Genomic DNA, 24,025 nt, shown 5'->3' with positions numbered 1-24,025 from the left:
CTCCCAACTCTATACAGTCCTACAGTTCTGCAGCAGGAGATCCACAGCCACTTAGAATCATAGAATCATAGAATTGGAATAGACCACAAGGGCCATCGAGTCCAACCCCCTGCCAAGCAGGAAACACCATCAGAGCACTTCACACAATGCCCACTCCCAATTTTCATCTGAGAGACATGTGGCTTCAGTGTCTAGGTAGGTACCCCCCTACTTGCCACACTTCCCCCACCTCACTTAAGCTGAGGGAATTCCTGCCCAGAGAAGCTCCCAGGTGAGGCAAGGGTTAAGATCTACCTCTGGTAGATCTCTTGCGGCTGGAGAGGCACGCAAGGCTAAAGAGGAAGCCAGGGCAGTGAACGGGATGGATCGCGCTCGCTGCCCTGGCTTCCTCCCACCACCCCCCACCCCCGGAGAGGCGCGCAAGTCCAAAGGGGAAGCCAGGCAGCGAACGGGATGGATCGCGCTCGCTGCCCTGGCTTCCCCTTTAGACATGCGAAGCCTCCCACCCCCCCCCCACCCCCGGAGAGGCGCGCAAGTCTAAAGGGGAAGCCAGGCAGCGAGCGCGATCCATCCCGTTCGCTGCCTGGCTTCCTCCCACCCCCCCCCACCCCCGGAGAGGCGCGCAAGTCTAAAGGGGAAGCCAGGCAGCGAACGGGATGGATCGCGCTCGCTGCCCTGGCTTCCCCTTTAGACATGCGAAGCCTCCCACCCCCCCCACCCCCGGAGAGGCGCGCAAGTCTAAAGGGGAAGCCAGGCAGCGAGCGCGATCCATCCCGTTCGCTGCCTGGCTTCCTCCCACCCACCCCCCACCCCCGGAGAGGCGCGCAAGTCTAAAGGGGAAGCCAGGCAGCGAACGGGATGGATCGCGCTCGCTGCCCTGGCTTCCCCTTTAGACATGCGAAGCCTCCCACCCCCCCCCACCCCCGGAGAGGCGCGCAAGTCTAAAGGGGAAGCCAGGCAGCGAGCGCGATCCATCCCGTTCGCTGCCTGGCTTCCTCCCCACCCCCACCCCCGGAGAGGCGCGCAAGTCTAAAGGGGAAGCCAGGCAGCGAACGGGATGGATCGCGCTCGCTGCCCTGGCTCCTCTTTAGCCTTGCGAAGCCTCCCACCCCCACCACCCCCGCTGGAGAGGCGCGCAAGTCTAAAGAGGAAGCCAGGGCAGCGAACGGGATGCATCGCGCTCGCTGCCCTGGCTTCCTCTTTAGCCTTGCGAAGCCTCCCCCCGGCTGGAGAGGTTGTGCAAGGCTTTTCTAGAGGAGGGAGAAGGGACTGACTGGCGGCGTCAGTCCCTTCTCCCTCTTGGGGAAAAGCCCGCAAGAGCCGCGCGAAGCTTGTGTGGGGCTCTTGAGGGCTTTTCCTGCCTGCCTCCTCCCTGCATTCGCTCTATAGGACGCACAGACTTTTCCCCTTAGTTTTTAAGACGGGAAAAGTGCGTCCTATGGTGCGAAAAATACGGTAATTATTACTATTATTAAAAATCTCTAATGTCTAAGGTATGGAAAGTCTACAGAATAATAATAGTGAAATATCCTTGAATTTTAAATTCAGAGCATTCCCATTTTTATATATGGTTGCATGATAACTGACAGAGCAGCTAAGGAAGCATAATCACAGCATATGCCGTCTGCCTCTCAGAAGACACCCACATACTGTTCGCAGTCTGCAGTTCTTCCTGGTAACAGAGACTCACCATGCTGCTGTGAAAGTTTCATTCATTCAGGAGATGGCATGAACAGAATTTAGCAAACAATTTTATTCTCCAGGCAATAAGACAAGAACATAAAAATAAATTCATTGAGAATGACTTGCTAGGTTTTGATGCAAGAAAATTAACTTGCAGTCCCTTCAATTCAGTTGCTGTTTGGGTGCTCAGCCTCCAGAATAGAAGCTCAAAGATTTTTGAAACAGTGGGGTAATTCTCCTATACAAGGTTAGATTTAAAACAAGGAGTCATTTTAAAAAATCTACATGACAAGTTCAAGGTTCTGCAAGAGCGCTTTCCTCCTATTCTAATGTATGTAGACCATTTCATACATTTTAGGCATACACCCATAAAGCATAATTCACAAAGCAGATTTTGTTGGTGTTTTTACATATAAATGTGGCTTTGAGCCACATGTGCAAAAATGACACTTTAAACTCGCGGAAGTGTGGGAAAACTGAGCATGTGGAAACACATGACCCAACATTTTTCAGCAGTCATTTAAAAGCCTACATTATTTTTAAACCATTCTCATATCCTTCACATTAAAGACTTCAGCCTGGCCTGACACTGAAAAAGACAAGTTGTCTTAGAGTTATGACATGTAGTATCTTTAAAGAAGAGAATCCTGAGTTCATGGATCATGATAAAAAACCATTTTATGTTGACTATGCCACCACATAAGAATCTTGGCTTTCCTTTACGACCCAACTGGTGCCAGATTGCACCCTGGAAGAGCTTGGATGGTCCAAGAAGGAGACAATTGTTTTCACAATGCAAAATGCAATCATGATCTTGCCGGCTTATAGTCCCAGTGGGGTGGGGTGAAGGATCCAGGCAGACACTTCATTTCACACTGCAGGAATGAAAATCTAAGTTCTGAAAGCATCCACTGCTGGGGAAATAGTCCATCCTTAATGAGGCTCTTCCATCCGTCTGCCTTCAACACACCTGCCTGAACTCTTTGTGTTGCTTCTTACTGAGTAACTGAATGTTGTCAGCTATCTCTCAAAGCTTATGCTCTGGCAGCTTTTACCCCCTCCTGACCTGTAAGTATGAGAGTCCAACACTCCAGTTCTCAAAACTTCAAGATTCCAAGGCTTGGATGGAAGAGAAGGTTTTAAGAAAACATAAAAGGGACACGTTTCTGATCACAAGTCTTTTTCTGAAAGTGCAGAAACCATCCAAACTCCTTAAGACAAAGTCCAGTTGGAGCACTGCCCATCAGTTGTTCAGCATCTCAAGAATGCTTTCCCATTTTCTCCCCCTGATCACTGGCTAAGTGGGGAGGGTGAACCTGAACAACAACTGCAACTTGCTGGCATGGGCTCAAGTTCCTCTTCAGCTTATAGCAGCCACCTGTCCACTTAAACATTCACAGACTATACGTTGCCATTCAGGCACTTTTGCTCCATGGGGCTTCCCGTTACTTGCTGCTGCCGCCGTCTTAGGTGGTACTTCTTGATCTTACTTCTGTAGTGCATGTAATAAGCCACCCCTACTGCAGAAGAAATAAACACTACACAGAGAATCCCAATTATGATTCCAAGGATGTCAGGCTGGTAAGCTGTGAAAGGCAAAGACAAGTGGGTTAAGGTTATGGGCCTAAGAATTCTGCAGGGCTGCAAATCTGCAGAACACACACAGCTTTGCTTTTTAAAGGGCAAAATTCAAGCCCTCGTGATTGAAAGGACATGTAGGTTGCTCAAAAACCAAAAGCTCAAGTAAATGAGCCTGGACCAGTGGACCACAGAGATTCTTGCCTCTTTCGCTAACTTTAAGACCTCTGGTGATTCCTACGCTTGTGTTGCTGTTGAATGCTAGGTGTGACTAATCCTCCAAAACTAGCTGCTTTCTGGAAGTCCTGGTATTTTAAGGGTTGGAAGTCTGGTTGCAAATTGAAATGCTAAGACAATTGAGCTAATCTGCACATTTCCGAAAGTGGAATTTTGTGTAGGCTACACACAAATTGGAGGTTATGAAGCACTAAGGCCTATCAAAGGGAACACAGGAGCAAGTGTCAGAAGAGTCAAGTCCACTGAAAGCATCACTATTACCTGTGGTAAGTGCACACTTTTATGTTGGTCCACTGTCGTCTCTGACTTTGAGGCTGAGAATATGCGACTTCCAGAGGCTGGGACCTGACAAAAGCTGTTCAGTGAGCCAACAAGCGTGTGCAAGATTTCAACAGCACTCACATCAAAACCCCAAAGAGTCTTTCTGTTGGACCTGTGCAATTAATGCCTGCGGGTTGTTAGAAAACCTGGGCAGTGGCCTGGCTCGGCTTGGCATCCCATATCCAGCTGTGTACTATCTCCAGTCCAGAAAGATTGAGGAAGGTTCTCTCTGTTGGCCTCCTTGGGATCAATTTATAACCTACACTTTGTCCTGCTTTTTAGCAGAGTAATTTTAAATAATTCCACATTCTTGGCAGTCTGCTACAAATCCAAACCATGTGAGTCTCTCTCTCTCTCTCTCCTTCTTGTGTGTGTTTGTGTGTGTGTGTTTCATTGGAAGACGATTTGGACAAGGAGGTTAACTTACATTTAATGTGTATGATCACATCTCTTACATCAAATCCATAGGCGTTGGTGGCATTGCAATGATAGATGCCACCATGCTCTTTTGAGACTTGCTGCTGTATCCCAATGTTGTACGACACCTCATCTTTCCTGCATTCAACAGTTGGTGGTGGGTTTCCTGAGGCTGAACAGATAAAGGTCTCTTCACTGCCGTCCTTCCAGGTCAACTTATCAGGGCAGCTAGAATCACTCATTTGGGGCGCATCTGGAATGGAGAAGACAAACGTGGTTGTTTTGCCTTGGCCATAAGGGATGAATTGCAGCATCTTATTTCACCATTGCAAAACCACATAAGATTTGGTGGTAATCTTGTGCCCTTTAGGCAGCGTGCACAGGATGCTCATGGATCCTAGAAGCCACCTGGATGCTCCAGTCTAGCGGCTTGCACAGAAACTTGAGAATCCCAAGGCTAGTCCATGCATCCGTATTCACTGCATGACGCATGTGTGAATAAACCACCAGAGGCCAAGCACCATAGACGGAAGTGTCGTATCGCTTCAGATCACAGAATGCATTTCAGCTGAGCTCAGTTCATACATTCAGGGTCAAAACAGATGTGATCTCAGGAGTTAACATCCATAATCCAGTCCTACAATTATTATTTCTTCTTAAAGAAAACATGCTAAAAGAAACCACAGGGGGGTTGGGGGTGGGATTGAACCACAGCACTGGAGGGAGTACACACATACACACACACACACTCATAGGTACTAGTATATCCCTTGCACACACCATTTAGTATCTCTCATTGGGACAATTTGGACCAATGAAATGGTTGAGGGAGGGAGGTTAACACACTCCCAGCTAAGTGGCACGGGTCTGAATCAGCCCCTCCCTGCCCCTGGTTTCACTGTTTAAAAAGAACCGGACATCCAAACACAATCCTCCCAGCATCGAACATCACATCAGATGTGAATAATCAGGAGTTGATCAGGTTGTGTAAGTGGCTCCAAGATTTGAGAAAATGCATTGGGAACTGACACTGGAAAAAAGTACAGCTATAGGACCTGTGCTTGGGTAGGAAAGACCTGATGGCTTCCAAGAATAACCTCCCATTTTATAGGCCAGCTTCTCAAGCAATTTCCCTAACCCTTATTTTCTCATTCATGGAAATTAATTAATTAACCTTACACAATAATTAACCCCACAAATTGTGCATATATCACATTGATCCCAATGATGAGCTAAATCTATATTTGGTCTGCACCACTTCAGAAGGCAGGGGATAGTGGGGGATGACATGACTCAGTGCTCCATGATGCAAACAAAAGATTAAAAACTAGCATATAAGGGAGAAGGCCAGGCCTGTTTTTGAAGTGCAGGGATTGATTGTTGTGCTGTTTTTGTTGTAATTATTTGTTTTTTAATGATTGGGTGTTTTTTTTCTATGTTTTTAGTGGTTCTTATTTTTATCTGTTAGCTGCCTTGAGTTCTGTCAGAAGAAAAATCGGAATATAAATAAATCAACAACCACCATGTATAAAATAGCTCTCAGCCATGTGAGCCCCTGTCTACAGTCTGAAGTGGTACAGTCCAAGCACAGACTGCCTCATGCAGAACTAGGCCTAGGACGACAAGTTGCACAGGTTGGATAATTCATTCCCACTGCATAATTTATTTATTCTTTGTTGCATAATGTGAAGAGTTCTGAATCTCTAGAAATAAAATATTGTTCAGAAGAGCATTTCCTACTCACAGAAGACAGTGAGATTTGCAGCTGTCTCTTTCACAACCGAGCGCCCATCAACTTTCAGCTCCACTTTGCACATGAATTGCCTCCCATTATCCTCTTTCTGGGCCGTCAGTGAATACTGCAGAGAAGGACCCTCTCCGGAGAGTAAGATCTCCTGGGTGTCACTGATCCGCATGACGACACCAGGGGACTTGGAGCCATCAGACCTGCACATAACTGTCACGTTTGTGTTGACAGGGATTTGGGGGTGGTCAATGTGCAGGGTGGGTTTGGGCAAACCTGCAAGAGAATGTAGCAGAACAGCCATTACATATCTAGATTGCTTGACTGACTATAATTATTACACCATGAGCTAAACCCTATCAAGTTAAAATTTTTGGTGAATTTTTAAAATAGGCTTGAGGTAAATTGGCAGGTTTTAGCCATGATGGTGAAATAGCTTAGAGCTCTCCATGCTTAGAGGCAGTGTACAAAAGGTAACAGGTAATAGATAAAGGACCTCTGGATGCTTAAGTCCAATCAAAGGCGACTATGGGATGAGGCAGTCATTTTGCTTCAGGCTGAGGGAGCCGGCGTTTGTCCACAGACAGTTTTCTGGGTCATATGGCCAGCGTGACTAAACCACTTCTGGTACAATGGAACACCATGATGGAAGCCACAGCATGCAGAAACACCATTTACCTTCCCACTGCAGTAGTACCTATTTATCTACTTACATTGGTATGCTTTCAAACTGCTAGGTTGGCAGGAGCTGGGGCAGAGCAACGGGAGCTCACTCCATCATACGGATTTGACCTTCTGATTAGCAAGCCCAAGAGGCTCAGTGGTTTAGGCCACAGCGCCACCCACTCCCTGTAGAGGCAGTGTACCTGTGCCAGGCAGGGTACCAGATGCTAGGGACAAACAGGAGGGGCAGGGGAAGCTGTTTCTTTTCCCTACTGTTTGTGGGCTTCCTGGAAGCATCCAGCTGGGCCAGACAAACTGATCTAGATTTTTTTTGGACAGGCAGGAAAGTTCCAGTCTGTTGCTCAACCCATTCATCATCCCCCTCTTGGTGTGGAGACGTTGGCCAGACTCTGCTCCCTAGAATTGCATGTTGAAAGGCTGTTAACTAATGGGAGCCAAATGTCTGTCATTTTGACAGGCATGCAGGGAAGACCTATGCCTGGCAGCCCCACTGCAAAAGGCTGTACTTTATAGGTGTTGGGCCAACAAATGCTGGTGGAATGAGCTCAGGATTAGCCTGCTGAAGAGGAGACTGAGAAGAAATATGATAGCCAGCTTGAAATATCTAAAGGGCTGTCACATGGAAGATGGAGCAAGCTTGTTTTCTCCTTCTCCCAAGGCTAGGACCTGAACCAATGGTTTCTAGTTACAAGAAAGGAGATTCCAACTAAACACCAGGAACAAGTTTCTGATAGTAGGAGCTGTTTGACAGCGAAACATGAGAGGTAGTGGACTCTCCTTCATTTGAGGTTTTTAAGCAGAGGTTGGGTGGCCACCTGTCATGGATGCTTTAGTTGAGATTCCTGAATTGCAGGCGGCTGGACTAGATGATCCTCAGGTCATTTCCAGCTCTACAATTTTGATTCTATGAAATCCAGAAATGATACTCACTGTAAACATTCACAGTACTCTCTGCAGTTTTGGTCACTGGCCCCAAAGAGACCATGCAGATCAACTGATGTTCTCCTGCTGATATGGAGGTCACCTGACCCTGGGCACTCACTTTGTGCCCTGATACGTGGTTGCTGGAGTTCAATCTCTCCCCTGCAAAGAACAGCTGAAACGCTGCCTTTTGAACCGGAAAAAGTCCAGACACCTCACATTCCACAGGCATGCTAGTATTGATCTCTACAGAGCCCAAAGTTTGAAGATATGGGTCCATAGGGAAAACTGTGAAAACCATGAAAGAAATCATATCAGTTATGAAAAGAGATATCACTCCCATGAACAGGCAGTGACCACTGATGCCAACAGAAATGAAAACAAAGCTACGAAGAAATAAACTAGAGGTTTGCAGAGGTTAAAACAAGTGAGCTTTCCCAAAAAACAAAGGAAGGCAGTAAAGATATCCAAACCAGCCCAATGAACATCAAGCCTGCTCAGTTGGCTTAGATGTTAGTTGGCTTCCATGGACTTACTGCCCTCTCTGGTTTGCGGCAGATGGAAATAAATCATAATTACAGGTAGCCACCTATACCAAAAAGATTACAACCAGTTGCAGTTTCATTCAGTACCCCCAGCCTTGCAGATACAGTAGCCCTGTCTGCACCCCAATGCCATTTCATAAATAAAAATGAAATAGATCCATCATGGATGCAAAACAGAAGCAAGAAAGAGTGTCCTTTCTGACATCCAAGGGGATCTGTATGGGGGAGTGACAATGCAGGGGGGGGGCTCCATTACCTCCAGAGTTTCTGCTTGGATTTATGCCCATTAGCAGTCAATGAATCTGCTTCTTTTGCCATTGTGCCCACTTCTTTTAGAGGACGTGGGGCCTCTGATGTGAACTCACCAACAGTCTCCAGCGATTTGCTGAGGGAAGCCATTTCCAAGAAGGGCCCTTCCGGCCTCAGGTCCAGAACTGCACGGCAGGTGACTTCCTCTCCGTGGTCATTCTGCTGAGCAGTGATGCGGTTGCTTGTCACCACAACATTGCCGGCTTCAGGATTCCTGTGGTCCTCAAAGGTCTCCACATACAGCCTCCTCTCCCCTTGATACAAGGTCACGGTGAGGTTCCAGATGGGGGCAACATCGAAAACTCGACAAGTCACATTATACTCCTTACCCACCTCCACCTCTGGCAGCGGATCCAACACTACGCGCTCCGGAGCTCCTGGAACGGAATAAAAAGTGATAAATCCTATTGATTTGACTTTCTTCAATAATGTTTTATTCTGGATTGTTGTTGTTTTTTAAATGTTGTAAACCAGTTTGAGATTTCCCCCCATAAAAATAAAGCAGTATAGAAATGAAATGAGTAATGATAATAATTTATTTCATTTACAGATCACTTCCTATGAAACAGGTCAAAGCAATTTAACAATAAAAAATGCATAAACAATTAAGTATCAAATACCACCCAATCTTCATTGGTTAATAAAATTCAGAAGTAATGGAAAAAGAAAGGATACACGTTCTGGTTTTTTTTCTACGCCAGTCTTGGAAGCAATCCCTGCCGGGCATCTCAGGACCAGGGGGCAGCATGTCCAGACCTTAAGGATGAGACCCATGAGGTCTCTGCTTCAGCTAGGCAGCCCCTCTCACCCCACTGCCGTCTTCCCTCCTGCCTTTGCAAAGATAATTTTGCTTGGGAACCAAGTGGGGCTGAGAGAGAGCTGACTTAGGCAAAGCCATTAAGAGCTAAGAAAGGACAAAACTTCTGGGCATGCCACAGCAGGCTGAATCATGCAAAATATTAAAAGTGGCAGGAAGCATGCCCATTTGATTAATTTACATAATATTTACAGGTTGCAGAATGTATCTCTTCAAGGCACAGACATTTCCACTGTCGACTAAAACGTCATCAAGGATGGGGCAATGAAGGGAATTCTGTAACTTGGGGGCTACCACAGCAAGGCCCTGCCCCTTGTTCTCAGCAAGTGAACCTCTTTCGATGTCGGGTAAAACCCTCCAGGCTTCTCTATCTGGTTCTCAGAACTCTCCTCAAGCTGCAGCCCCTTTCCCCAGACCATGCCCCTCACCAGCCCAGCTCTGCAGCCTCACCGAATGATTTTGCCTGTTTGGAATATGTCCTTGAACTTGGATGTCTCTTCCTTGTCTGGATGGAGGATAGAGAAGATGCATGAGTGTAAATTGGACATTAATTTCTCCACCCACTTTTGCATCTGGCCCTGTCCACCACTGGTAGTGCCCCTGGGCTGTCCAGAAAAGAATGCAGCCCTTGGGCTGGAAAAAGTTCGCCCAACTCTGAGGTGGGCCAAGCAGCTGGGCATGGAAGGGAACCTCAACCTCTGGCCAAATGGCTCTAAGCTGCTTGGGGCTTTTGAGGCTGGCACCTGCCTTTCACTTTACAAGGAAACTTCCAGGGCAGCTTAAAAAACAAAAGCATAAAAACAAAGCTCTTTTAATAAAAACACTCTATAGCTGCACTGCATTTCAAATTGTTCTTTCTTTCTGCTGTTAAACTGCTTTGAGATGCTTTATAAGAAGTAATTCATAAATGGAATTGAACAAATGATAGTAACAGGAGGAATTGCAGTGCAGCAACATAGAAGTAAACATCAACAGCATTCAAAGCAGATTTAAATGAGGAAATAAAAGAAAAACCAAAGGCCTGGGCAAATACAGAAGTATCCTGCTGGTGCTGAAAATGCAACAGCGTCAGCACCACAGTGAACTACTCTGGGGAGACAGTCCTGAAGACAGGGCTCCCATTCCAGGATCACAAATGACTGTGCAGGAGATCCCTACCTGGTCCCCTGGACAGCCACTCCAAGGTAGATTACCGGGTTATGTGGATTCAGAAAGCAGCTGTGCATGCTCAGGGTAGTAGCCAGCCACTTTCTTTCCTGGCCTCTTGCTGAATTTGAATCCATGCCCCTCCTATTTTCCACTGAATAACCTTCAAGCCAAGCAGCACTCCAAATCCTCTGCCCTGAGTGAATGATTATTCCAGGACTGCCCAGTATATGACTTACGGTAAACTGTGGTGGTTATCCTCTGATATTTCTGCTCTGTCCCCCCACAGGTAGCAAAACACAATGGCTTTGGTTCCCACTCAGTAACACTGGTGAGATTGAAGGCTTTCCAAGTAGGCCCAGTCCCTGCAGCAACGGTCTGTAAGCTGGTCTCCAAGCCAATGTTCTCACAATTGGAACTGCAGTTTAATACCATGGAATCTCCATACTTCACTGCAGGCTTTTCTGGCCAAATCCTCAAGTAGTAGTCCTCTTGTTGAGCCTCTGAAAACACAATAGATACAAAATGGAAACAAGAAGAATTACCGACAAAAGAAGAGTGGCAAATGAGGTTAATGGACTATGCAAAATTAGATAAATTAACAGGATGGATTCAAAACCTGCGGGATCAGAGATTCTTAGAAGACTGGAGTAAATATTTGAACTATTTAAAAAGCAATTGTAATAAACAGATTACGCTAGTAGGACTGCAAGAAGTTTCTGTAAGGAGGAATGTGTGAAATATTGCAATGAAGATTATGAAGAGAATTATTAGTTAATGATAAGTAAAAGTAATAGAGAAATTAAGAAATGCAGAATAAGTGATAAAGTATGGAAAATCTTCAGAGGTTGTTGATGGAAGTCTAAAATATTGTGTAAGATAAGAATTTATGTTAAATGATTGTTGGAAATGATATGTTAAAAAATCAATAAAAATGTACAAAAAAAAGAAAACAAAATAGATACAACATGTACAAAAGTGCAATACTAAATAGTTCTCAATTAAAAAACCCAATAAGAAGCAATAAAATGGTGAGATTACAGTGGGGGAAAAGAAGCAAGGAAAAGGCAAAAGAAAGAAAGTAGTAATACCAAATAAGGTGAAACTGAATAAGGTGAACTCTGCAGTTCCACAGATTGTTTCCCTTATCTCCTTCAGTCCAGAATACGCCTGTTTTTAGCCAAATCTTATTAATTTTTAAGAAACAGGTGTCCCTGCTCTAGAGAATGACTCCAGAGAGTGTCCAGTTTCGAGAGACTTCCAGGGTGGCGCCATCGGCAATGGCGGACTCCCTCTGAATTGGAGGGACTAGCTCCGCGCGAAACGGGTCTTTTCCGCTACGGCGAAGTGGGGACCCTTTTAAAAATCACAGGCGGATGAAGCCTGTGACCATGGGACTCGGCGGGCACCCTTAGCGCCTCCCCAACCCGCAAAGGAACCCACTAATGGGCTCCAAAGCGAAGAGGGGGAAGTGGCGCGGTGCTGTGAGTCAACTGCTATTTCTGTGGAGCGAAGCCACACAGCTGTTTCCAGAGCGCGCTGCCTTTTTCCTGGGACAATTTGGCTTCTAAAATAAGCACCCGTGAGTACTTAAACTTTGAACAATTGGACTTTAAATAAGGACTTGCGAGCAGAAAGGAATTGGACTTAAAAATTTTATTTCAATTTGGTACTGAAACGGGAAGGTCTAAACAGGAAGTCAGCCTTCCGTTTCTTTGTAGATAGAATAAAGCAACAGAGTTTCAACAAAGACAACGTAAACTAGAGCTCAGAAAATCGCTTCTAAAGGATTGGCTTTCATCATTTAAAATTGTTGAACCCCCCTTCGGCAGCAGGAGAAGAAGGGGGATCTTTTCTGGACTGTTTAAACCTGCAGAAGTGAGTTTAAAGTAAAGTAACTTTCCATCGTCCTGATCCTGGAGCGGGGTGTCAGGACTGACGTTTGAAGCTCATTGACCAGAGACAAACGCTTTTGACAGATAGCTAAAAGAAGAGAAACAGTGATTCCATTGTTTCCTTTCGCACCTTAAAGGAACAAATATTGACAAAATATCTGAAAAAAGGAAACTCTGTTGCTAGACTTGTCTTTAAAAGAAAGATTAAATAGAAGTTTCCCCCCTAGAGGGAGACTGTGAAACTGTAACCAACTCCTGGGAGCTGGCAGCTGTTACAGATTACAATCGTGGGAATAGACATCTGACCTTCAGGACAATGTATTCAGAAGCTCTGTTGTGTGCTTTCTATAAAACAAATGCCCTACTGGAACAGCTACATGAGAAGACGAATTTGATGGCTGATTCGGTTAGAAATTTTGAACAGGCAGTGGGAAAATATGTGGAGCCCACCCAGGAATTAAATCAGGAGTGTGCCCTGACACAACAGGCCCAACAGGAATATGAACTTTCGGATTTGACAAACGAACTTGGAAAAAGCCAGATTTGGAAAGAAAAAGTTTGGTTTGGTTTGGTTTGGAAATGGGGGGTTGGATAGACCCTCCTATGCAGGGATGTTTGGACTTTTCAAGTCTGGCAATGGGCCGTGAGATGTTTGGGATTGTGGGGGCTCTCAATTTTGGAGGGATTTTGAAACATGTCTTTAAATACCACATGGAATTTAGTGTCGATTATGGAAAAGGGGCTGATCTGTCGAGAAGGGTCAAAAATATTGCTAAGCTGGAGTTCCCACGAGTGAAACGAGCAGGAGACAAGGGAAAAGACAGTTATAAATATGAAGAAGAGTTGCGGAAGGGACATGGAAGAGACTTAAGGGCCTCGGATATAAGGATACCAGGTTAATGCGCCAGATCGATGGGATAATAAGGACTGACAAAACCCGGGACCAGGAGGAAGGGACGCTGGATGAAGATTGGATTTGTTTTTATTTCTTTTTTTCACTACTAGGACTGCTTTATAAAATTGATGAATGTTAGAAAAATGTTGGAATGAAACTACTTGGCTTTAGTAAAAATGTTTAAAGAATTATGCAAGAATATTATGGTTATGAGAAGTTGGTAAAAATAAGATTTAAGTTTTAAGTTTCAAGGTTTTTTATAGTAAGATAAGATTAAAATAGTTTAAGGTAATGTAATGTAATGACAGAATATTATGAAATATGGAAAGGATTTGCTGTGACAATTAACAACCAGGATACAAGGAAGGGGAGGAGGAGGAGGTCAAGGAAAGAGGGTAATGATAGTTGAGGAGTTGAGAATAATGGATTTGTTTTTAAATGTTTTTAAATGTTTGTGGTGTATTTTTGTTTTTCTTTTTTCTTTTTCTCTCTTATTTTGAATTTGTATATGTATGGTTGGAAATGGCTTGTTTTTCTTTTTTTCTACTTTGTTTTTCTTTGGTAACTTTAAATTTTTTTCCCCCCAATAAATATCATTTTTAAAAAAAACAGAGAGTGCCCAGGTTCCGTGCCAGGCTTGGCACCCAAAGTCCTCTGCCCCCACATCTTGTTGCAGCGGCCAGATAACGGACTCCGCGAGTAAGACAGCCCTCTCCTACCCTGGAGAGGTTGGCAGGACTAATTACCCTCTTATTAGCCCTGAATTTCTGGCACGACTGGGGGTCCGACCTCATGGGAAACAGCCATTTCCCTCAGCAGGAAACATAACTCAGCTGATAAAGCACGAGACTCAGGGTTGTGGGTTTGAGCCCCACGTTGGGCAAAATATTCCTACACTGCAGGGGGTTGGACTAGATTATCCTCATAATTCAACTCTACAATTCTGTGCTCCTTCTGGGGTAGTTTGTCCACCTTTGATCCCCACCAGCTCTCACCTGTGGCTCCTTGAAGCTGTCGGCATGTGACAGCAGCCACACCCCAAAAATGGCTTTGACTGGCCAGCTTAACCACATGAGGGTACCCAATGGGACTTCCCCTGCATGTGAAGACAGGCTCTGGCAGATTAAGTGGAGGAAACCAATAGTGGGCCACAATGGTCAATAACGTGTTTTCTGCACGTGCTGTAGAGGGAAATGAGGGGCAGATGGGGATCATCAACCTGGGAAAGCAGCCCATCTAGGAGAAGGAAACTCTGATCCTAAAGCTCCGCTGCCTTGTGGTTATACTCATTCATGAGAAAGGCTTTGGGCATAAGCCCTGACAAGAAATCCATACCTGCTGCCTCACAGGACATCTTCAGGAGAAGAAAAGGCTAAGGAGCAAACCCTACACAAATTCAGAGTGGAGTCCAAAAGATTTTGGCCTTGTATGCCTCTTTCTGGCAACTCTTGCAGCCAGCTGGTGCCAAGAGTATCGCTCTGCTTTCCTTTGGACCACATCAGTGAGGCCAAGAGGGGGGTCTTGTCGTCTGGGCAGCCCAGGACCACCATACACACTGCTCAGGCTTGTGCCCCACAGAGGTCACTTCGGGGCTGCAAACACAGCAAATACAACGCAGGAGTCAGCAGTTACCAGTTACCTGTCTCTGCAGCCACAGCAGGCGCTATGATTCTCCAGCGGTTTGACTCCCCCCGAGAGGCGAACTCCATTGTGTCCATTGAGACAGACGGATGCCAACAACAACAAATGATATTTTAAATCAGGCATAGGCAAACTCTGGCCCTCCAGATGTTTGGGACTACAACTCCCATCATCCCTAGCTATCAGAACCAGTGGTCAAGGATGATGGGAATTGTAGTCCCAAACATCTGGAGAGCCAGAGTTTGCCTATGCCTGATTTAAATCCATTAATGGTACTGATTAGCCATTGAAATACTGGAGTCCTTTTGCTTCTATTTTTAAACAGAGGCTTCTGTTCGTGGAACCAATGCCTTCTCCTCCCTCCCCCATGATTCCTGAGAATTAAGAACAGAGGCACTGTAATAGAAATGCCTTAGGTGTGACTTTAAATCTCCTTTGAGGAGACTTTTAGGCTTCCTTTTTCCTTTGTTTAATGACTCACTTTTTGACTTGCTCTTTAGACTGCTGCCAGTAGATCAAGAAGAGGAATTCCCTGCCACTCCTTATTCTGATTAGTGCTGAAAGAAAATCAGACCCTTTCCAGGAATGGCTCAACTGACCAAGTGAATTACAAGAAGAAATACTGGGGCGGGAAGGAGGAATACATCAAACCCTTGGAATGCAAGGCTACACAAACACACTGACTAGGGATCGCAAGCCCCAGAAAACACAGAGGAACCTAACTCTGCCAACATGTGTATAAAGGTAAAGGGACCCCTGATCGTTAGGTCCAGTCGTGATTGCTATCTCCCCAGAAGAAATATTCCTTATCTTCATCTAACCCTTCCATCCCAATAATCTCACTTTGCAAATAAAAGGAAATACCGGTAATAGTACTGGGACCTTCAATCTGGAAACCTCCATTCACTTGGTTTCATAATGCAGAGTGAACTGCTAATTTCTCAGGACCTCACTAAAGCAGAAGTTTGCTTTGGCGAAACACTTTGAAGGACTATTGGGGGGGGGGTCTGTGATTAGATGTCTCTTTAAAACAAAAACTTAGCAGCTGGGGGGGGGGGCGCTAAAGAAGAGCTTTAGACTGCCTCCCTCCCAAAGTAGTATTTGTCCCATAAGGGAAAACAAGTATCGTATGGTTGGCATCTGTCTGTCTCAGGAGACAATGGAAGAGTGCACCTCAGGAGTGAAGTCAAAAATGAACTGGGATTTTATTTTGTGAGGTGGTGGGTTCCACTTAAAGGCTGACAGCTTAATTTAGAATAGGAAGATAACTGCTTTAAAAAATCCAGTAACAGTGCAGTTTATTCACCCCCACAAAAGGGGTAATATCATCATTCAAACCTTGCCCACCTTACCCCCCCCCCCCAACTCTGAACACCTAGGATTCCTCATGACTCAAGGGAATATTCAGCATGGACCCTATAATCACATTCGCTGTGATTGAGAGTGGAGAATGATAGGGAGAAATCCCCTTTCAGTTATGAACTGTGAACATGGCAGGGTGCTTAAAGCAACTTGTTAAGAGTGCAACCGTATACGTCTATCATAATGTCTACTCAATAAGTTAAGTCACATTGAGATAGTTAAGTGCTCAACAATTCACAGACACTAAAATATACCCCCCCCAAAAAAAAAAACAACCTGAGTGTGGCAAAAGGGATATAAACGTTTGTGTTGGCTATATAACAATGCCACTCAGAAAAGCATTTTGGCACAGTGGAGAGGTGACAAACACGAACAGCCTTCATGGCGAAGGTGGGGAGGCAGATCTGAATCTGGACTTTCCACATGCAAACTCAACAGTGTAGCCCAAGCCTCCCAACCTGATGTCCTTTAGATATTCCAACTACTACAACTCCCATCATTCCTAACTACAATGGTACCTCGGGTTACAAACTTAATTCGTTCCAGAGGTCCGTTCTTAACATGAAACTGTTCTTAACCTGAGGTACCACTTTAGCTAATGGGGCCTCCTGCTGCCGCCGCTGCGTGATTTCTATTCTCATCCTGAAGCAAAGTTCTTAACCAGAAGTACTACTTCTGGGTTAGCAGAGTCTGTAACCCGAGGTGTTTATAACCCAAGGTACCACTGTATTCACCATTAGGAGTTGGAATCTCCCTCAGGAGGTGGTGAACATTCCTTCATTGGAGGCTTTTAAGCGGAGATTGTATGGTCATCTGTCATGGCTGCTTTAGCTGAGATTCCTGCATTGCAGGGGGTTGGACTAGATGACCCTCAGGGTCCCTTCCAACTCTAAAACCCTATGATTCTATGATTCTTTTTGTCTAATATCTGGAGGGCACCCGTTTTTGGAAGCCTGTCATCAAATACTGCCTGTTTTGTCTGGCAAAGGGATGCACCTACACGTGACGCAGAACATTCATGATTAGGGTTGCAATCCTCTGCACACACAGTTGGGAGTTGTTGCTGACATCCATTTGTCTCGAGGGACAAGGCATCACCAGGGGTGAAGTCAAGTTGCTGGAGAATCATAGTGGCTGCTGTGGCTGCAGAAACTGGTAACTTGTAACTACTGCTTCCTGCATTTTTAAAATTTGTGCGGAGGTCCTGGGCTGGCCAGATGACAAGACTGATATGGTCTGCATCATGTCTGTATCAGAGTGAAAAAGTTTTTGGAAGCCACATGGCAGCAACTTGTATTTGCCACTGAGTGCAGCTCAGGCCTGGGCATTCCAGACTTCGTCTCTGGGGAGTTTCCCCAGGCCACACCCTCTAACTGGCCCTGTTCTGAACCAGCCCCCAGTGCGTTTCCCTGCCTTAAACTGTGACGATGCCTCCCATGCGCCTGGATGGGGAGGACGTGCGTGTGGAAACCCCCGATTCTTGTGCGGCTGGAATGCGTTCTGTGCAAAGATTAGAGTCACACCCATTGCTCTGCTCACCTTTTGCGTCTGGCCTTGCAACGCAGTCCCCCTCAGGCTGAAAAAGGCTCCCCACCCCAATGCAAAACTATTCTTGCCTTTCTGTTGAGCATATTATGTCTGTGTTTATCTCGATCTAGCTCCTCTCAACTCCCATACATCAGTACATATGAGGGAGAGTGGTCATTTGAATTGAGGGAAAACAGGCATTTGGAATTCCACAAGGAAGACTAAAGTATAAAATGGCTTTAGTGCTGAGTATTTTCATTATATAAATTTGTGGGTTGGTTAGCTATCCCCCCCCCCCATTCTCTGTTCTATGTAACTCCAGAGATGCACCCGCTTCCAAAGGCTGTGTTCTCTGAACCAGTGAAGCAAAACTGTGTCTCCACTCTTAAGACAAATGCAGCGGATATCTACAAGGCAGCAAGAATGCAAACACAATGCTGGGAGAGAATTCTCTCTGGGCCCAGGGACATGAACATATGAAGCTGCCAGACAGCTGGTCCATCTAGAGAGTGACCAAGAGTGGGCAAACTTCGAGCTTGTTAGAAATACCTTGTTTTTAATAAGAACCCCAAGATCTACAAACCAAAGACATACAGCTAGAATTAAAGATCTGAGCATGTTCTCCTTCTAGGGATTTCTTTTTAGTACCAGAACTGAACTGAGCTCCGATCACGTCCTTTTACACACACAAAAAGGTCTACCTCTTGTTTAGCTTTCTTCATCTCACCATTCTAATTTTAGATAGAAAAAGAAATGTTGCTTTAAAAACAGATGGGAGTCAGAAAGCTGCAAACCCAGAGACCAGTCAGAAGATCTGCCCTCTACCTAGCAGTTCTCTCCAAGGTCTCTGACAGTGACTCTCCAGCCTTGGGACCTGGGATCCTTCTAGCTAGTGATGCTACCAGGAATTGGACATGGGTTGTTCTGCATCCAAAGCATGTGTTTGAACCCTGGGCTTTTGCCCGCCTGGACATTTTACCTACACTGAGCTGAGCTTGAGGTGGCTGCCCAACTGGATCCAAACAATCACAGAACCAGAGAATGTTTCCAGCAGAGATTGGAATGGTGTCTATGTTGTTGTTGTGATTTGCTCTTAGTGAATGTGAACTCATACTTTGGCACCATAGCATTTTTTTTTAAAAAGTTTCACAACTGTGTCTGTTTCATCTGCTCCAACTGAAATTTTAATTGAAGCCACCTGCATTGACACCTTTCTTGTTTTCTTCTTGTAATTTTGCACTACTAGAGTTCATGAACCATAGAATGAATTCATTTTCATTCACTTCTCACACTCCTGAGTCCTTCCATAGATATACTAATCAGCTCACTCACAGAATCAGGCAGAAAGTAGCCAGAAATGAATTGCTGCTGCTTTTCTCATTCCAGGAAGCATAACACCAAGCTCAAGCAAAACTCAGGGTTTCCCCCAGCTAAGAAAGGTAGGAATGCAACCCTGCGCCTCAGCCCAAGAGGAGGGGAGGTTGGGGGGTTCACGGCAACCCCCTTCCCCCCTCAAACCGGGAGGGGCCAGCAAGCCCGGTCACAGACTTAAGCGAAATAAAAGAAGCCCTCTCCACGCCCTTTGCAATGCCGTGGCCCAACCCTGTGAAGTCTGGCTCAGAAAAAGTGCCTCTGAGCATACGGAGAGTGCATTTCTGACCCTTCGCCCCTTCTTCTCAAACGGCCTTCGAGACCCGCCCCAGCACCTTCGGCCGGCGGGACAGACGGACTCCCTCCCCGCCCTTACCTTGCGCGGCAGAGCAGGCGGCCGAGGCGAGCAGCAGCAGCAGCAGCAGGAGGGCGGCGGGCAGGCGCGGCATGGCGCGGAGCGGGCGCTGCGGCCGGAGAGCCCTTCGGGGCGCGGGCGACGCCGACTCAGTCCCGCTTGTGGCGCCCGCAGCCTCTCGCCCCAGCTTTATACGCCCCGAGGCGGTTCCGGGAAAGGCTCCGCTCACGAGGGTCGGGGAAACTCCCGCCGCCCCCGCCGCCGCCCGGCCCCCTTTCCGGGCCGGCCTCCTGGGGGCGGCGAGGGGCTGCGCTGGTCACGGAGCCGGGCCAGGCGCCGCCTCGGGAGAGGCTTTCCGGCCCGTTTCCCCTTCTGCTCCCCGCGGGCACCAGGCGCCCCCTCAGCGCTCGGCCCCACTCAGGCCCGTTTAGGAACGCGGATCCTCGGGGAAGCCCCGTCTCAGTCGGGGGAGAAGGCGAAGCCGATCCCTCCGCTGCCTGCTCTCCAGGGGGCGAAGAATTCTCTCCACAAGCTTCACAAAGTCAGACTCTTCGGTGTCTGTCCTGGACAACTCTAAAAAAGGAGTGAAGCAGCCTTTCGGCCCCTCCATAGCTGTGGGCGAGGAGCCGAGCCCGCCCCAAGCAGATCGGCCGCCCGCCCGCCCGCGCGCCCTCGGCGCCCCCGTCCCGCGGGCGCCAGCCTGGGGATCTGCCAGGGGCGCCTGGTTCCCCCCCCCCGTTGTGCATGACGTGTATATGATGTCACGCAACCCTGCCCCCCCCCATGTGGCCCAGGTTGAGGCATCGACCACACATGGGTCGCACGGCCCTCATTCAGTGGCGGTGGTGGAGTTTTTGTTAATTTGTGGGGAGGGGGAGCCCTGAAGCGGAGTCACTGCTGGGCACTTGCCCCCCATCTGCACCCAGAGGGTCTGTGGAGCCAACTGACCTCTACTCAAAAGGAAACTCACAGAAATAAAGGGACCCAATTTAGCCATGTTCATGAATGTCAATGGGTTTATGCTGAATGCAAACCCCGCCCCGCCGCCCCCCCCCCACACTTTGAGAGCCTGAGGTGGCAGGAGGGAGGAATAGGCTGCCTTTCTTGTTTTGATTTTTGACTGCTGCTAACAAATTACTTTCCAAGGAAGAGAGCTTGGGGAAGGCACTGCTTCCGCCCACCCACAAAACTGTTGGGATACTGCCAGGGAGATAAAGTCCATCATGGCCCCAAGCCGTCTGCCGGACGATCCATCGATCTCCCGTAGGCACGCAGTATCAGCTATTAGCGACATGAGTTTCTAGGAAAAAGCTTGCCACATTCTAGAGCTCATGCACACTCTATCAGCAGATAGTCACAGCAAAAGTCGCACTCAGGAGAGCATTATTTACAAGTTTTAATAAGCGTTGATTTGAACAAAGAAAGACATGACTGCCTGCGTCAGTGTCTCCAGCACAGAGTGAGAACGAAAGCAATAGGAAACATAAACATCCTGTGAACAGGAAATACGCAGACTCTGTGACTCACAGCCTGCTCCCTTTTAAGGTGGAACAGAAATATCCTAACATCCTCCCCCTTTCCGTGTAACCTGTAGTACCTGTGATTCAACCCAATTGCAACTTCTGTACATAAACCTTAAGTTGTTCTCTGTTAACAACCTTAGACAACAGATCAGCAGGAATTTCATTTCCTGGCATGTAGGACACCTGAATGAGTCCTTTCTGAATACACTCTCTTGCACGATGTAGCTTAATCTGCAAGTACTTGGTTCTTTGTTTGCAACTCTCTTGAGTTCAGCAAAGCCAAACTGTCCCATTAAACTTTAATTAGTTTAATGCTTATCAAGTGTCCAGTGCGCTTCCGATGCGACAACGTTCCATTACAGCAGAGCTTTTCGCACAGCGGCTCAAGAAGGGCTGGAGAGTCAGCATCTTTTCAATAAAGGAATCTTGGAGCAAGCGGTTTGGAACTCAAATAAAAGGTTTATTTACACAAAACAAAAACTGGTGAAGAATCACACATTTCAGCAAACACGCCCCAAAAGAAAAGGAAGGGGGAAAGGGGCGGCAAACACACGAGTGAGTTGACTATTTATACAAACTCACATTCCTGGAAGCCTCACTACCTCCAGCTGCTCAGTGATTAGAGCGTCTTGATTAGAGCTTCTTAACCCTTTAATACCAACACAAACACGATCTATTGTCTTGATACACTTGTACAGGACATTTCACAGAGACTCTGATGTCCTTAAACAGTTGCATCAACCATTCACAATCCATGAGTGAAAATGACAGAGCATTGAGTTCTGCTTCACAGGAACTTAGGCTCACTGTCGTCTGCTTTTTTGCACAACCAGTCAAACAGGCAGTGGTTGTACATGTAGCATACTCCAGAAGTGCTTGTACCATCCGTGGTGTCACTTCCAAAACTTGCATCTGCAAAGATTTCAAGACCTCCAGTCTTCTGACTGGTGAACCTCAGCCTGTAGTGCAAAGTCCCTTTCAAATAGTGGGCTATGCGCTTCAGAGCTTTCCAATCCTGAACAGTAGGATTGTTAGCATGTCTGCTAAGCAGGTTAGTGCTTACAGCTATGTCAGGTCTTGAGCATCTAGCAATGAAATTCAACTTGCCTAGAATGCCTCTGTACAGCGTTGTGTCAGAAAACACTTCAGCAGTACTGTCTACCTGGTAACCTGTCACCATCGGTGTGTCTGCTGGGTTTCCATCAACCAAATTCAACCTGGTTAATACATCAGCAATTTTCTGTGTTTGGTGTACCAGAAAATTACCTGCTTGGTCCCTCTCTACCTGCAGAGAAAGATAGTTGGATACCTCACCAAGATCCTTCATGTCAAAGTGCTCCTTCAGCTGAGCTAGGGTGCTTTGATAAAAAGCCTGATTCTTCCAAAACATCAGAAGATCATCAACAAAACATAAACAATACAGTTTGTTTTGCCCCTCCTCCTTGACAAACACATGGATCAGCTTTACCCTGGTGAAAACCTAGAGAAAGCAATGTCTCGGCGAGTTTCGTGTTCCAACACCTGGCACTCTGCTTGAGACCATATAAGGATTTCCGCAGTTTACAGACCATTCCCTTCTGTATCTGCATTCCATCAGGTGGAAGCATAAACAGCTCCTCCCCCAAAATCCCGTACAAAAAAGCTGTATTAATGTTATGGTGGGAAACATGCAGTTTCTCCTCTGCAGCTATCTTGAGCATCAGCCGAATGCTCTCATATTTGACTGTGGGTGAATAGGTCTCGTGGTAATCCTGTCCTGGTACCTGTGAAAAACCTCTGGCAACCAACCTGGCTTTGTGTCTGACAACCTTGCCATTTTGGTCTGTCTTGGCATTGAAGACCCATTTGCTGCCAACCAGACTCATTCCTGGGACTACCGGTACCAGTTCCCAAGTTTGGTTCCTGTTCAAGGAATCAACTTCAGCCTTCATGGCATTTAGCCAAGGCTCAGCATCTTTCGAGGCTAACTCCTGAACCTCTTTGAAGCTTGAAGGTTCCCACACCTTCCCTGAGCTACTAAGAACAGCAGTTGCTGTCTTAGCAAACTTATCAGCAAATCTCTTTGGAGGTCTGCCCTTGGTCCCTCTCTCAGATCTGTGTACTAGACGCAAGTCTTCTGGACTCATCTCCTCTTTCTTAGGAGAAAAGCGACCAATGGTGAACAGTGGTTCTTCCAGTTCATTGTCAGACGCATCAGATGGTCTGACTGAGGCCTTTGCGCTCTTGTAGTCTGCTGTGTCATCACTGTCACTGACACCAGCAGCAGCGCCGCCCACTGAACTGGAATCCGAACTCTGATCATCACCATCATCATCATCCTCAGCTTCCTCAGCTTCCTCAACATTATCTGCTTTCTTCACATCACCTTCATCCTCCTCTGGGTAACTCTGGAAAATCCCCACATTTCCCCCCCCCCCCACTTAGGATTGTATTCAACACTCTTTGTGAACTTAATGGACTTAGAGTCAGTCATCCATACCCTGTATGCACCTTTTTCGTACCCCATGAACAAACCATGTGCCCCACGCTTCCCAAGCTTGTTGGCTTGTGGGGTGTGTACCCACATGTCAGAACCAAAGATTCTCATGTGCTTGATGTTGGGTTTCTTACCAAACATCTTCTCATAGGGGGTACAACCAATAGGTGATGACAATCTGCGATTAAAAGTGTAAGCAAAATTCGACAGAGCCTCCCCCCAAAACTTATCAGGGAGATTGGCATCATGCAACAAGGTTTTCATTCCTTGCAGCAACGTTTGATTTGCTCGCTCCGCAAGCCCATTCATCCATGGTGATCTAGGCGTTGACAAATCATGCTGGATTCCCTTCTCAGTCAGGAAAGCTTCAAACTGCTGAGAAGTGAACTCCCCGCCCCGATCAGTAAAGAGACAGCCAATACGTTTACCATGAACATTCTCCAACCAAGCACAGAATGCCTTGAACCTAGGAAACGCTTGCGACTTCTGCTGGAGCATAAACACATGAATGTACCTGGAAAAAGAATCAATTAGAACCATGAAGTACCTTGCTCCTCCCAAAGAGGGCGCAAGTGGAC

General features: G+C 46.6%; 1 protein-coding gene across 1 annotated transcript; it reads right to left on the bottom strand.

The window, feature by feature from the left end:
- Nucleotides 1–1,731: 1,731 nt before the first annotated feature.
- LOC308577309 (intercellular adhesion molecule 1-like) lies at nt 1,732–19,590 on the bottom strand. Its single transcript, XM_081177397.1, has 7 exons — nt 19,470–19,590; nt 10,642–10,905; nt 8,496–8,816; nt 7,595–7,873; nt 5,981–6,256; nt 4,247–4,489; nt 1,732–3,269 (listed from the first exon to the last, which is right to left on the bottom strand). Exons 1-7 carry the CDS (start codon nt 19,540–19,542, stop codon nt 3,085–3,087), a joined length of 1,641 nt encoding a protein of 546 aa, XP_081033523.1. The 5' UTR covers nt 19,543–19,590; the 3' UTR covers nt 1,732–3,084.
- Between the last annotated feature and the right edge of the window lie 4,435 nt (nt 19,591–24,025).

The sequence above is a fragment of the Podarcis bocagei genome (assembly GCF_964188305.1).
Source record: "Podarcis bocagei genome assembly, chromosome: 17".
In the NCBI taxonomy this organism is placed as follows: domain Eukaryota; kingdom Metazoa; phylum Chordata; class Lepidosauria; order Squamata; family Lacertidae; genus Podarcis; species Podarcis bocagei.
Note: the sequence above shows the minus strand (reverse complement) of the source record. Positions and strands in the feature narration are given on the sequence as shown.